Source organism: Suillus plorans (assembly GCF_016647745.1).
Source record: "Suillus plorans strain S12 chromosome Unknown HD556scaffold_13, whole genome shotgun sequence".
In the NCBI taxonomy this organism is placed as follows: domain Eukaryota; kingdom Fungi; phylum Basidiomycota; class Agaricomycetes; order Boletales; family Suillaceae; genus Suillus; species Suillus plorans.
Genome location: NW_024537397.1, coordinates 279,334 through 292,577, shown reverse-complemented (window position 1 = coordinate 292,577; position 13,244 = coordinate 279,334). Strand labels below are relative to the sequence as shown.

General features: G+C 46.5%; 3 protein-coding genes across 3 annotated transcripts; all 3 read left to right on the top strand.

Moving 5' to 3' along the window:
• Nucleotides 1-4,253: 4,253 nt before the first annotated feature.
• Nucleotides 4,254-5,871, top strand: HD556DRAFT_1305976 (nineteen complex-related protein 2-domain-containing protein; the record flags this gene model as incomplete). The annotated part of the gene is made up of 9 exons (XM_041299851.1): nt 4,254-4,290; nt 4,336-4,444; nt 4,493-4,608; nt 4,663-4,798; nt 4,841-4,901; nt 4,950-5,064; nt 5,087-5,152; nt 5,301-5,524; nt 5,575-5,871. 9 exons carry the CDS (start codon nt 4,254-4,256, stop codon nt 5,869-5,871), a joined length of 1,161 nt encoding a protein of 386 aa, XP_041163200.1.
• Nucleotides 5,872-7,248: 1,377 nt separating this feature from the next.
• HD556DRAFT_188267 (major intrinsic protein superfamily membrane channel protein) lies at nt 7,249-9,112 on the top strand. Its single transcript, XM_041309842.1, has 10 exons — nt 7,249-7,365; nt 7,422-7,483; nt 7,548-7,781; nt 7,836-7,959; nt 8,019-8,052; nt 8,105-8,163; nt 8,217-8,411; nt 8,460-8,498; nt 8,549-8,886; nt 8,938-9,112. The coding sequence occupies exons 3-10, from the start codon at nt 7,633-7,635 to the stop codon at nt 9,011-9,013; spliced, it is 1,014 nt and encodes a 337-aa protein (XP_041163199.1). The 5' UTR covers nt 7,249-7,365; nt 7,422-7,483; nt 7,548-7,632; the 3' UTR covers nt 9,014-9,112.
• A 2,156-nt stretch (nt 9,113-11,268) lies between these two features.
• HD556DRAFT_1232367 (uncharacterized protein) lies at nt 11,269-13,114 on the top strand (the record flags this gene model as incomplete). Its single annotated transcript, XM_041297505.1, has 6 exons — nt 11,269-11,898; nt 11,948-12,173; nt 12,225-12,344; nt 12,393-12,540; nt 12,592-12,827; nt 12,873-13,114. The coding sequence occupies 6 exons, from the start codon at nt 11,269-11,271 to the stop codon at nt 13,112-13,114; spliced, it is 1,602 nt and encodes a 533-aa protein (XP_041163198.1).
• Nucleotides 13,115-13,244: the final 130 nt, after the last annotated feature.

Genomic DNA, 13,244 nt, shown 5'->3' with positions numbered 1-13,244 from the left:
GTCAGGGATTCGGGATCGTGCGGAGGGGTATATTGTGATGGATTTGTCTTTTCCGGCCTTCCTGTACGAAAGTTATGCCACCAATCCAGATGATTTGGAGGAAGGCCTTTTCAAGGGCAAGATTCTCCTTCAGGTATGCATCACAGGAGTAGCCTAAGCGTGATCTGACCAGCTTTTGCAGGGCTACAAAGCAGTTTTCACATCGCCCTCCTCAGCCAAAGATATCGAAGGTGATGGTGACGGTGCTGATATTATTGAGAACAACCGACGCGCTAGAAGGTCTTCAGCCGGATTCAAGGTTAAGAAGCACATAGTGCAAATCATTTAAATGGAAAAAGTTACCCCTCGCTCGATCGCATATATCGTGTGCCAGGTATGTCATAACAATTGCCAGTACTATTGGTGATAGACTGACCAAGTGGACAGGTCCAATTTGCACTTTCATCGGTTACCTCCTGGCGTTCCATTGACGGTGATTTTGACTATGTCCAATTCTGGCAGACTGTTGTAGACTTCTTCGAAAGGGCCCCAGGTCGAATCGCTCAGCGCAGAGTCGAAAAACTCCTCGAATGGTGGACCAGGTGTGTTTCCCTTGTCACTTACAGTCTGGGCAAACCCACACTGAGCTCTCCTGTTAGGAAAGTCTTCAGACAGAGTCGTCGTGCAGACCTGAGCAACGCAGCAAAGTCTAACATGTCGGTAAACGCCCTTGCAAGGCAAAGAGCAGAGCGCGATGACGCTGCTTTCGATTCGCTGTAGGGACACTATATTCTACCGTCTTGCTGGTGGTTTTGTACTTCGCTGTTAATTTTATAACTTGATGAATTGCAAACTTCGCGTTTTTGGATTTTAAGACTTCAGTATGTTACCATTGTGAATGACCACAAGTAGATACAATATATCGTAATATATATAGGAAAGGTTTTCGTCGCATTGGAATATATGGCCATGTAAATGCACCATATCAACATCCTTGAGACAGTGAAATATTACCACGCGGGTTAGGTCTGTACGAACTAGATCTTTTTTTTCTAGAGATTCTAGCACGGCTGAATCGTTGATGCGCAATCAGCATAATCACCAGCAAGAACTCACCGGTGCACTGTTGCTTAGTGTGCAGATCCCTCAGTTTGAGTTACATAGGCTGCATCTTGAACATAAAGCACAGGCTTCGCAGTCCTTGTAACTCTTCAGTGTTGTGCTAGTAGGCCGGCATGCGTGCGAGCAATCCCCAGGCCATCATTCAAGTCCTGGTGCACGGATCCCTCAGCCTGAGTCGGATAGGCTGAATCTAGATGATAGAGCACAGTTTGCGCTGTCCCTGTAACTTTTCAGTATCGTGTGAACTGGCCGTCACGCATGCGAACAATCCCCAAGCCATGGTTTAAATCCTGGTGCGCGGATCTTTCAGGTTGAGTTTGATAGGTTGTATCTGGAAGATACAGCGCAGCCTGCGCAGCCTGCGCAGTTTCTATATATTTTTAGCTTTGTGCCAACAGCCTGTAACGAACACGTACTTGCGCCAAACGGTGACTTTGTTGTTCATTGGAGGAATTATGTTACTGGGGTCACCAATACGCACGTGCAAAAATCCTGCAGCACGGTGCAGAGATACCCAATTGCACTGATACGTATGTACTATATGAGATATCTATCAAGTGGTGAGTGAGATATCAAGGCAAGCTATGACCCACCATTGTCAAGTCCTGAGCTAAGATAGTGAATCATGAAATTGCAACATTGGTGCTGAGCTACAGAATCTTGGGATGCAGGACAAGTGGACTTACAGTTGTTATTCATTAGAAACTCATGGAAGGTCATGTGGAGAGTCGAAGGAGAACATAAATTGATTATCGCCCGCTCTGCGAACACACCTCGGCTGGTACGCAAAGGAAACACTTCTTCCCACGGATTGCTAACTGATGTAAAGCAGATGGTCATTAGATAATCTAAGAAAAGACTAACCAAAATTCGAAGTCTAAAGACGGTGGCTCAAAATTTCAAGGAGAACATGAGTTAATTGTTGCTCGCGTGATGAACATATTGTCACCCTCTGGAAGGCACTTTTCGTCAGTGTTACATGGACAGTTGTCCTATGATTTACAAACATCAAGCATTTCAAACAGATGGCGTCAAAATTCAAAGCGGGGTACAAATTTATTGTCGCTCACTTGGTGAATGCATTGTTGTTCTTCGGAAGGTGCTCGCTTTCCCGCTTAGCTTTCAAGTTATGAATATTACTTCCAACATGGCAGTTATGGTTCGCTCAGCTCAACTGTGATATTTGCAGGGAATTAATGTATCATCGCTGATCGGTAAACACATTGTCATTTTTTGGACGGTGCTCGCTTTTATGCCTAGTTTCAACATTGTGGCTCGTAATTCTCAGATGGCAGTTGTAATCCATCTTGCTTGTTCATCGGTGTTCGCTCCACCTGCCCTCAAAGTTTGAGTTTGAGCAATGCGAGGGTCTTTTCCCGATCACGAGCTGGTTTAGGGACATCAGAAACGCCTCTTTCCTCTATAAGGTCAAACATGATAATATGACGGTCAATAGCAGAATTATGGTGATGCTTGTGATTATGGACTATATATTACTATATTCTAATTTGTTCACCAGTTCTCTGATGTCACTAAGACATATCACAAACAACATTCAGGAATGGAGAGATCATTGAAGAGTCGCCAATAGCTCTCGCGTCTAGACTTAAGAACAAAGTCAAACGCACTAAGCCTAAATCTACACTCAGTTTCCGTGGTGACGAGGAGGTTCGTGTTTTCACTTCATATACTGTGAAATTCTTGCTTACTACTTAAGGCGTCAGGCAGGAGATGGGGAAGTCTTTCAATTGAAGAAGTCTTAGTCAAAGGTTGTCCCTGAGCGCTCATCCTGCGTATGTTCATATCTGTACTGCTGTAGAATTCAGTTTGCTCATGAGATCTATTAGGAATGTGTTGCTTGTCTCGCTTGACCACCCTACTATCACTCCCCATTCTAATGGGGCACCCATATATGACCAGGCGTACCCTCACAGCTGAAAGCAAGCCCACCTTCGTCGCGACGTGCCACAGTCGCTGAAGATTATGATGCAGATGTTTCGATGGACTCGGGTGAAACTAGTACAGTACACTTTTTCATAATGCATGGCCCCATAATGCATAATTTTGATAATGCATCACCTTTGGGTGGGTCCCGTTGTGGGACGCGGGCAATATGCATGCGAAACGCATAACGCATAACGCATAAGCCTCCAGGCTGATTTATGCATTATGAGGCCGTGTTCGGGTCAGCATCAGTCACTGTCAGCACCTAAACTAATGTAGTTTAGACTATCTAAAGTGCATAGCGGTGTCAAAATTTGTCTTTGTTCTCCTCTCGCATATAAATTCCAGCACGTCCAAAGATACCCACCCAAGTTACAACCCTCAAGATTGAACTCATGGATTCAGTTGGCGGTCCTGAAGTCTCGTAACCGAATTATTGGCGAGCTGCCCACAATCGAAGAGCTTTTGGACCCTGTTGAAGAGAGGGAAGTTGGTGACCATGATTACGAGTTTCCAGGTGGGGACAACGAGATTGTCGAGGAAGCTCGAAGACAAATGGCAATTGAAAGGGGGGATATCATGGAGGTGGATTCAGATAGCGAGGACGGCGACGAAGATGAAAACACGACACCGGAGTACACTTTCACACAAGTATTCACGCTGTGCCAGCAACTCGAAGATGCTTGCCTTCAATTTGGTGAACTCGAGCTCTCATTTGATCTCTCAAAACGGCTGCGGGCATTTCAGGCTTGTGTGCACAGAGAGGAAATTCACGGAGCAAAGCAGACAACAATAGATTCGTACTTCGGCGGTAAATAGAAAATGATATGTTTTGTACCGCTCTCAGCTGTCACACTCTTGAGGGAGGTCACATGGCATCACAATGTGTCACATATGTCACACAACTTGGTAATGCATAAGTGGTGATAATGCATAGCCTGGGAGGGGTCCCGACGTTATGCGTTATGAAAAAGTGTACTGTATAGATGTCACTGAGATAGCTGGTAAGATCTTGCTTAGGTGCCTTGTTCACTATCTAATGACGTGCAGACGGTGTTGACACAGTGATTCCTCCGGAATCGTCTATATTATCAGCTAAACAAGGACGAGAACGTATACGAACTCATGGTGCAGAAGATGATTTTATATCTCTTTCTGTCACGAAACGTGATACCGTACCGCAAGGTCCACATCCAGAAAGTCGATTGATGCATGAAGAAGATGAGCTTGGAGAAGGAGACGACGGTATGTCATTTATCAGCTTTTTTGCACCAGTCTGACAAAGGACAGAGTATGCGGAGTATACCAGCGCTCAAGAGCGCATTGGCCTTGGCAAGAAGTCGAAAAAACTTGAAGCTTCGAAGCGCAAGGATGCTATGGAAGCGATGACCGCAGATGCGTATGTATAAGCATTTTCCTAGGGATTTGACTAACATTGTGAGAACAGCGATGAGGAAGACGAGGAGACCATGGAGTGGGAAAGGGAACAGTTGCGGAGAGGCAGTCCATTCCTAACTTCTCATGAGGTATCTCCCACAAAACAGGTCTACAAGCCTGCAGCCAGTGAGACATATGTCCTTCTGGAATTGTCGTTGACTAACCGGAGCCTCTGATAAGTTCCTACATCGACTACGATACCATCTCTTGGACCGGCAATGAAGCGCCTGTCTCAGTCTTTGACCGCGGTGACTACGTCGTATACAACAAATGTGAAGGCAGCAGCATCATTGGTCGAGGAACGAGAACAATTAGAGTCCGTGAACCAGAGTTACGCGAGATGATTGCCAAAGCAAAGGTCGTGGTTCGCTGCATTCAAGGAATGGGTCCAAAATGTGGCGACATTTCTCGATGAGAAGGTTAGTATCATCCCTATCTTACATCAAGCAAACCTCACGGATGCTTAGTTTCCGAAGCTGGAGAAGCTCGAGGATGAATTTGTTTCAATACTCAAAGAATACTCTGGGATGATTGCTCGGCGACGCCAAGCGGACAACCAAGATGATCTATCTTTGATTTTCGGTTTCTCTTTTGGCGGCCGCAGATCACTCTGAAGAGGTGGATGACTTAGGACGCGTTCTACCTCGAGCAAACTCTGTTACTGTACGCCGTGAGCGACAGGCCGCGCGAATAGTCCGTCGACTTCATCGTGATTGGTGAACGTGGGCGTGGACGTGCAACCAGGGCCATCATAACGCAACTAGACCGAGAATAGGGCTACTCAACGGACTCCTCTTTACGCCCATCGGATGCCATAGATTATCAAAGTGCTATTGAAAGAATAGTCAATGATGGGCATGGTTTATTATCTGATAAGCATGCAGCAGAGTTCAGAGATCCGAGTTTGGGGTTGGCAAAGTGGTTTGGTGGATGGCGTAGACGCTTTGGTGATAGTTATACTGGTGCATGGGATGGGCTTGGACTTGTCGGTGCTTGGGAGTTCTGGGTGCAGCTAGAACTTTTTGGATGGAACCCCTTCGAGGTGTGTTGATTTTTCTATGCCATGAGGCGCTAATCTACCATAAGTGTCAGAATTCGCACACCTTGCATGAATTTTCGTGGTGTGCTTCACTACACGAGTACTGTGGAGATAATGATAATGATGATCCAGAGTCGGATACAGGCCCGAATGATGACTTGATTTCCACAGCAGTCGTGCCCCTGATCTGCAAGGTGGTCGAGGCAGGTGCGCTTGACTCGTACTCGGCATTGGATACCCGCAATATGATGAACTTGGCAGAGCAAGTGGAAGCTTCCATCGGACACGACAACCCCAAATTCCAGGTGACTAGATACCTCCTGGTCACCACGAACGAGTTGCTATTCTGACGCAATTATCTAGATAATATTAAAACCAGTGTTTTCCGTTTTCGAACGCTCTGTATCAGCATCGGAGTCACTGATAGCTCCCTCAACTGTCCCGTTTTCGGTCCAGATGCCATTGCCGCCCGTCGCCATCTACTTTGCCACGCGTTAAAGTTTTGGATACCCTCATTCAATGGCACAAGTATACTGGTGAAAAATAGAGCATTGATGACCTTTGCATCTGACATATGAACAATGTAGTTTTACCGATTGCCGAAAGCGGATGGGAGGTTGGAGGAGAGGAAATACTAACTCGAGAGGTAATTGACGGGAATGTCGGATATTTGCGTGGCTAACTCTACATCTTCTAGATATGATTGCCGTAATGCCATACGAAGTAATACGCGCACTGAAAGCGCCATTAAATTCTTTGGCGTCTTGAGTTGACAGTTGTTTTATGGTGATATTCAAGCGAGGTATTTCTCTTCGAGTAGTCCCCGCTGTATGGCGAGGATAGTGCAGGGTACCTCCCACGTAATCACACTATCACCGCTCGGCGCTCGGAAGACCAATATGAAGCCAAATGACTGTCGTGCAAAGCCTCTGCGGCTTCTATACGCATGAACGGTTCGTTCCGCTGTCAGATACTTGCGCCGTTGTAGCATTTCCCACTGTCATGCGCCTCCACGATCGCGCCATTGTTTTTGTCAGATGTCAGATTTCTAGATGCTGACTGCAGATCTGCTACAGATTCGACAGAATGAATAATTTTTCTGCTTGAAAGATACCTTGTTGAATTGTGTGCGGTAACCGGGTAACTGCCGTAGAATCCGTGAGTTTTACTCAAATTAATTGAAGCTGACGAATGAACGCACGAGTCCGGCTCTGTTTTATGCGACATGAATGTTTTATCTTTTGCGCTGTGGAATCATTTCGCAGCTTCTGTAGTTGGTTTCGATGCAGGATCAGTCGCTATCTCTCATCGGGGTCCTCTGGGAGTGCGGTACGCATGCCCATGCCCTTCTTGGTGACTGTTTTGAACGTTTTTGGTTGTCTCCGCTTTCACCGAATCATGTTATTCGCAATTCACGGACCACACACTGAGAGCGACAACTCCATGGCAGTGGAGGCTTCTGTCCAGGAATTTCCCGTTTCCCCTTGTACGTGACCATCCTATTCAAACCTATTTTAACCGATAAGGAACTCTCGAAGAAGTTACAACATGACTCGGTGCGTTCGAGCCTTTTCGAAGATTGATGAGATCATCATGAGATACTTGATGAAAATCAAATTGGGATTTAAACTGATGGACGAACTTAGACCGGCTCGATTTGTTTCCACTTCGAATTGGTTCGGTTGGTGCGAAGGACCCGGAACGATGTTCACGCTGTTGCGATAATAATAGCAGACCCTGTTTCTTCATCTCCCTGCATGGTATAGTGCGGTATGAATGTTTTTGCTGGCTGTTTTATCGATGCAAAGCACACGCGGTTGTCCTAGTCCGAGCATTAACAGATAGTACGTTACCTTCCCTTACACTAATTCGTACACTCTGATTAATGATTGGCTGACAGGTCTGAGTATGTATTAAGCAAAACTAATATGCATGGATAATGTGTGTATAATCTTTCCGCAGGTAGGTTCATCCACATCCGGAGTCCCGGTTGGGCCATGTACGTGATACTCATCATAGATGATAGCAACAGACAACTATAAAACAGGCAGTTGCCAGACCCTGTTCCACAGGAGCTTTAGCACTCTGTCCTTCCTTTTTCTCAGTACAAGATGACGGATATCATCGAAAAGCCTCGTCATTCCGAAATATCAAACAGCTCCTATTCAACTCGACCCAACGATATGACCGTCCTAGGAGTCGTTGACTTCGCTGACTGTAATCAATGTTCTCCATACCCCAACCGATGGTCAAGCATCAGGTACTACCTACCTGTTCGCAAAATATTGACAATAGCTGACTGGACCTGTTGCAGGGAGCGCATCTCCGCACCGGCAGCCGAGTTCATGGGTGCCTTCATTCTATGCTTGCTTGGCTGTGGTGGCAATTGCCAGGCAAATCTCTCTGCCAATAAAAGTGTGTCTGCAAGCCCAGCGGGGGTGAGTTCAAGGCATCGAAAGTGATGGATGGACTGAAACCCATTGGTGTTTGTTCAAAGAATGTTGTCACATCCAACCTCTCTTGGGCCATTGGTGAGCGAACCTTCATCTTTGTATGTCGACGTCTTCCTTACAAGCTGGTCAGGACTGTCCCTTGGTGTATGGATCTCTGCAAACCACTCAGGCGGTCATTTGAACCCTGCGGTGTGTACCCTTCAATATTTTGCATGTGACTATGTGTGCTGACTCCTAGTAAGGTCACCATAGCATTTGCTACTGTCCGCGGTTTCCCCTGGAGAAAGGTCCCAATCTACCTCCTTGCGCAACTCCTGGGCGCCTTATGTGGGGCAAGTGTAGTCTACGCTACTTACTTCAATGCGATCGCCATCGTCGAAGGGGGCTCCGATATCCGTACAATTGCAGTATCTGGTAATCTTTTCGGAACCTATGCGGTAGGTATAGACCTTTGGCATGATTTCCTGCGACTCAAGTGTATCTAGGCCGATTATCTTCCTTCAGTCTCCGCCTTCTTCGCTGAAGTGAGTAACTAGCGGTCTTCAATTGAATACATACTGACAACCCGATGTAGTTTATAGGGTCTGCCATGCTCATTACCGGAATTTTCATGTTAACGGATAAAAAAAATGGACCTTTGCCTCCTGGTGTTCTTCCTGTTGGAATTTTTTTCTTACTCCTTGGCATCGGTTCGGCTCTTGGCATGGATACTGGAGCAGCCCTTAATCCTGCCCGTGACCTGGGGCCTCGTATCCTTACCGCCATGGTTGGGTACGGTAGCGCAGTGTTCAACTTCAGGAACCAGTATTGGCTCTGGTGCCCTATCCTTGGTCCAATTTTTGGCATGATTGTAGCTGCGTTCTTCTATGATGCTATGCTCTACAGGGGTTCAGAAAGTATTACGAACAGGCCGTGCGTTTTAATGTTTCTGTATGACGCAGATACTAACTTGTTTATATGTAGGAGCGAGGAGGCTGAAAGACAACACCTGCACTCATGCGCTCGCACCAAACGTAATGAGGTTGCAGGAGTAGTTTGATGATATTCATGATTGGATAACACTCGTAATGACACTGGTAGCTCGGACATGACCCTCTACGTATGATGCCCATCTTCGACTCCTTTTGGATGTGTTTTTTTTGTATTTTTAAGTAAAGTCCCACCGATAGGTTGGAATTTACGTAGACTTGACGTAGAATGAGGTTTAAATTTAAGCACTTAAGCACGCGACACCCAAATGCATCAGAGGGAGCGCATACTAGCTATAATGCACTCAAGCTGTACCTCATTCACAAGAAAAAGAGCGAAAATATTAATGGACTTGAACAGGTCAGATGGTCCTTCGTCTTCGTCATCTTCCTCACGCTGTCTCATGATGAGCGCTGGGCAAGCCAAGGACACTAGATCAGAGCCGTTCTGTGATATTGTTGTGATGGCAACCGTGACGGTATGGATAAATTTGGTGAATAGGATTTAAAGAGTGGTTGAACGAGTTGTTGCTGTCAGTCGTTCAAGGACTCGGCAGATGCAGCACTAGCGGTCAAGATAACAGTTCGGTCATGATGTTCCTTAACTTAATCTCGTTGATTTGATATCTTCGACTCAACATGACAGTATCCCCGTGACATCGATACATTAGGAAATGAAGCTTTGAAGTCTGGACAACGTGAGTGCTCACCACTATGCCATTCCGAAAAACCAGTCACGACGACAAACTCGCACTGACTGGCTGTCACGCTTCATGAACATCTCTCGAACAGATACTCGACTGCGTTGGCTTCTCGGAAGGTATAATTTTAGCGGATGATCACTTGAACGTAAAATAGGGGACAATGAGTTCGACACAACCTAGTGTCCTCCTGCCAGTCGTCCCTGAGTACTCACCTTCGGTGAAGTGAACCATCTGCTTCGACTCGTGAACCACTGTCCTGACTCTGGTTCCTCAATGCACTGCCAATCTTATCCAGCGATAACAGATTCATCTCCATTCACTATACAGTCATCTACCTGGAGCTTTCACGCGCAGGAATTTCCCGCAAAAATCTGAAGAAGATCGCGAAAGAAACGAGAATAAATGAACAGATTTCATCAGGAGAATGGCACAATATGACCTCGTCTCTTCGCAAACTCTTTTGGTGAATTTGGCTCTGCTTCATGGCGGCGGCCATTGTCTAGGTTCGTGCCTGTCGGAACGGACGGAGTCGTTCAACTTCAGTTTTGACAGCTGCCGCAGGGTCGGAAAGTTCATCGAAGATGGAAGGGTGAGGATATGATAATGATAAGTTAGGGGAAGGCACAACACATCACGATGCGGTTGTACATCCTAATGTACTCATGTCTCATGCGCTACTGTCAAAAATTTTGCACACAGCTGCCAAGTGTAATAAACCGTAAAACGGAAGACCTACATACAAGAAAAGTTGATCATGATCACTCTAACTAAAGAAGGCCACACAGGATAAGGAAAAAATTGTTTCCAAGCAAAAAATGAGGGAGATCCGAGACATGTCTCTATGTGTTTTAAAGCTCGTCAAACTTCAACGGTGGGCTTGGGCGGAAAAGGACGATGGAGGTCATATGAGGACATGGCCAAAAGGCCACCTTCAATCACCAGAGAAGGACAGAGGCAGCGAAAGGGATGGACGAATTGTGTTTGGTGCTGCGAGGGCGCATGCACTAATGAAACTTGATTTGGGAGTTAGATGAGCGCAGAGGGCAGGTAATCTGGACAGGCAAAGAGATGGGTAATGGACAACCCGAGTTGTAGATCAAGTTTAGGTGGTGCCTTTCATGTAGATGAATCGTCGTTGGCGTTGGAAAGCGCCGGAAAGTCAACTTGTGCTGTTCGTGATCAAGAGGTTTTTGCCGCTGCCGTTCCTTACTACAAGAAGTTTGCGACGTACTAAAAGGTGGTTCACCCTCGGCACAACACAACCGTCCAGCACTGCGTTTCTAACAATGTTGCATGATGTAGAAAGGTTTGTTTTGTGGTAGCGCTGCACCTGGCCCATCTTCGAATAATGCTGGGGCATATACTTCTAGAATCACAACTTCAAGAACTGATGCTAGACGGTGCCGATGAGTGACGAAAGGGCTACATCAAGGTCATCTTCTTCGTTGATGGTCATAAATGATGCAATGGTCAGGTTGTAATGTATGTCTGTGCGCTCAGTGGTACTTCAGAAAGATACAACCTGTTTAGGTCATTTCCGAGATGAAAGGGATTTGGGCGTCTATGAGACGATGCTGAACTTTCTTTCATTCCATCATCAACTGCTCCCAATCTTTAACACCATGAAAAGCGCTGAAACAAGAAACAGCGACAATACTGCACCTGCCGTCGCCGCTCCTTCAGAGGATGCGCCACTAGTACTCTTTGACACGAACTCCCATAGCCAGGTTCCCCTAATTGACAAGGAAAATCCTTTTTACTGCCCGAGCTTCCCAGCTGCAGCATATCTGGCTACCCTCCGGCAAGCTCGTAAATCGAATCCTTTCATTTTTCAAGACATCTCTTTGCGCTCTTTTTTCTGGAAAATCGGTCTCTGCTTCGCAAAAGAAACCCAAAATCATACCAGCAATTCCATCACTCGCAATAGCCTAGATGCACCTTTATGGTCGAGTAGCCCGGACGTTCAGTCACCAATCATTCTCGCACGAAACCAAGTCTCAGATGATTCGCCAGTATTGCGACGTGGATCAACTGGGCTGGCATGGCGGAGAGCTTCTACGCGCGTCCCAAAGCGTCCTCGAGATTCTTCCGAGCCTGAAGATCCTATCTTTTTTGGAGGACTGTCGAAACGAGGTCGTTCTTCACAATCCATTCATACGAGCCCTGTCGATAATAGTGGAATCGAACCGTTGTCTTATCATCACGATCCACTCGCGGTATCATATCAAGTCATTCCAAGGACTTTCCCAGGTGTCCCTCTTTTTTCCTTCAGGAAACATCTACCTTCGCTCCTACTCCGAGTTCTCCCTCTCAAATACTAAACATACACATATACTGACTGTATGCGTCTCAGCGTGGGTCTATGAATCTGAAACAGGAGATGAGACACCAGTAGACCTTTCTTACCTGGTGAATCGCCTCGAAATGGTCATCCCGGGCACGGGGGTGCGCCAAACGTTCCTCGGAGACCCTCTGGCCGTTCTGCACCTCACTCACCAGAAAATCACAAACGTTCTAGCAGACCGGGGTATCGATCGCAGGAATGTCTCTTCCTGTCATGAATGCTGAATGGTTTTAGGACTCCTTACCGAAATTGTGTTGACGCTCCTGCGAGGTGGCAATATCGATAGATTGGTGTTAGGTCCTACGATGTGCGAGGAAGATGGGCTAAATTTACATTCAGGCAATCTTTTACGCGGTAAAGCTCTTGGCAACACAGCTCTGTTGAAGGCTTGACTTTGGACAGTATTCAGCAAACCTGGTTACTACTTGACGCTCAAGGAGCTAGTCCTCGATGGCGCCCACTTGGAACGCGATTTCGACCTCGTTCACATCCAACAACTTCCTAACCTAGAAAGACTCCATCTCGAGGGGACTGATATCGGAAACGAAGCGTTGGCCATCAGATTTTTTTCGTATTTTCATGATGACTGACGGTCTCTCAGAGTATTCTTACTGGTCACCCTCAAAGAGAAGTTGTATCATCTGAACCTTGCACACAATCCGAAGATCGACGACGACGCAATACCTGCTATTCTCCTACTTACCAACCTTGGGTATCTTTCGATTCAGGCAACTGGAATCGATATGCCTGGCTTTCGTCGGCTCGCAGCGGTAATCCACGCCGAGGATCGTGTCATTGACATTGAAATTCCATTCAGATGCGAGAAATACATCGATAGTTAAGTGTTTCTTGTTCATTTAGCGTAACTTACCTGGGTTTCAGACTTGCACAAGCAATACCTCGTTGATCCTGCGTTGCCTCTCATCACTGATCCCTCTGCATGTCCATTATTATCAGATGTCGCGCTCATCCGCAACCTTCAAGCTCACGCCGACGTCAACCCCTCGATTGTACCGACAGGAACGCGTTTAGAGATGATCGAGAGATTGAAGAAGCTCTTGGAACGAAGGCGGATGGACCTTGTTGTGCGTAGTATGATTTGCGGTGAACCTGGGGAGGTCTGAGGTGAAAGTTATAATAAAATCAGAGGATACCGCGAGGCTGCTACGTACACTGCACTGGAATTGGAAATACGAAGAACGTACACGTTGACTAATTGGTACCGGTACGGTGTGAACGAGGCTCCAAAGAGAC